At 53.7% G+C, this 1646-nt stretch overlaps 1 protein-coding gene across 1 annotated transcript in view; it reads left to right on the plus strand.

Annotated features, from left to right (window-relative positions):
* Positions 1-1646, plus strand: part of LOC103624470 (membrane primary amine oxidase) — an 11001-nt gene extending 9355 nt beyond the window's left edge. The window contains exons 5-6 of the mRNA XM_008643746.2: positions 354-483; positions 1033-1646. Of these exons, the coding sequence (XP_008641968.1) occupies positions 354-483; positions 1033-1317 (415 nt within the window). The 3' untranslated portion in view covers positions 1318-1646. The remainder of the gene's footprint in view (positions 1-353; positions 484-1032) is intronic.

Below are 1646 nucleotides of genomic sequence, written 5' to 3' on the forward strand. Positions count from 1 at the left end.
AACACGGAAGACCAGGCTGCCTTCCGACTCCAGTCAAAGATGCCCAGATACATCTACTTCGCAGCCAACAGCAAAAACAAGTGGGGCCACCAGCGTGGCTACAGGATCCAGATCACCAGTTTTGCAGGGGACCACATCCCCAAAGCCAGTTCCATGGAGAGGGCCATCAGCTGGGCAAGGTCAGGCTGTTCTGGCTGGGATGGCAGGTTCTCAGAGACCCTCTCAGCCCTGCCAGCTGGGAAGGCATTGCTGGATGTTCCTTGATGGGAGGCACAGGGAAACATTCTTCTGGGGTTGCTCCATTAACTCTGCCCTGCCTCAGGGGCTGCTCCCATCTCTTTTCTTGTCCTCAGGTACCAGCTGGCTGTCACCCGGAGGAAGGAGGAGGAGCCCACCAGCACCAGCATCTACAACCAGAATGACCCCTGGACACCCACTGTCACCTTTGCTGACTTCATCAACAACGAGACCATCACCAACGAGGTAAGCCAGGGTCCCCTGGGCTGGGATGTAACACCCAGCCCCAGGCTCAACGGGAGCCCCAGGGCTGCCTCAGGAGTGGAGTGACTCCAGCATCACCCGTGGGACAATGGGCCCAGCTGTGAGAGCAGCAGCCCAGGGGAAAGAGGGAAGTGGGTTTGAGCATCCCCTTCTCTGTGTGTCTGCTCGGTGCTTTGGTCAGAGAACACAGATCAGAGTGTGCAGAGCAGAAGCTTGTTTCTCCCTGTGGAGAAATGCTGGCAAAACGTCATGAAGATCTCTGTGAGGCCTTGGAGCCCTTGGAGGCCTTGGAGGTCAAGGCAAGGGCCCTTCCACTGGGTGGATGTCTGCAGCCGTGGCTGTGGCAGGTCTTTGGGGAAGGGAGGAGTTCTTTCCCAGGAGAAGGGAGCTTGGCGTGGGAACGCGGCTTGCTGGTGCCCATGGGGGTCCCCCTCCTTCTCTCCTGTCACTCCCCACGGCCCCATGTGTATTTTGGTCACTGCTGCTGCAGCTTCTGGAGTAACCCTGGGCTTGTGGCTCTTCCCTGCCTAGGACCTGGTTGCCTGGATAACTGCTGGCTTCCTTCACATTCCACACTCTGAGGATATTCCCAACACTGTGACCGTGGGAAACTCGGTCGGTTTTCTCCTGAGACCCTACAACTACTATGACCTGGACCCCTCTATATACTCCCACGATGGTGTGTTTTTCACCAGCCAGCAGGACTTTACAGCATGTGAAATCAACCCTCTTGCCTGCTTGCCCAAAACTGCCTCTTGTTTGCCAAACTTCCCCCCATTCACCTATGATGGTTTTCAAAATATGAGCAGGCTTTAATGCTACAGGACAGTGTGAGGAGATGTGGTCAGAGACACCAGGCTGACCGTTCTGCCTCCGATTTTCAGCTTTTTAGTGAAGTTGTCTCAATTTCCAGTTGTCCGGTGACTTCACATTTTATCATTGCTTTTGAAATAGTGCTCTTGAAAAGGGAAGCGTGATTTTCCTAGCGTGATACCAGATGGAAGTCTACGTTATCTGTTAATTCCTGAATCTGAGTCTGTCACTAGAGGAAAGTGAGGAGAAAATCCTGTTCCTCTGCTGTAGAAGCAAGTGCTGTGTAGTGCATATCTCAGGTCAAAATAATGAAAATGGTGCTGGTCCAATGC

Source organism: Corvus brachyrhynchos, unplaced genomic scaffold, assembly GCF_000691975.1.
Source record: "Corvus brachyrhynchos isolate BGI_N302 unplaced genomic scaffold, ASM69197v1 scaffold30, whole genome shotgun sequence".
Lineage (NCBI taxonomy): Eukaryota > Metazoa > Chordata > Aves > Passeriformes > Corvidae > Corvus > Corvus brachyrhynchos.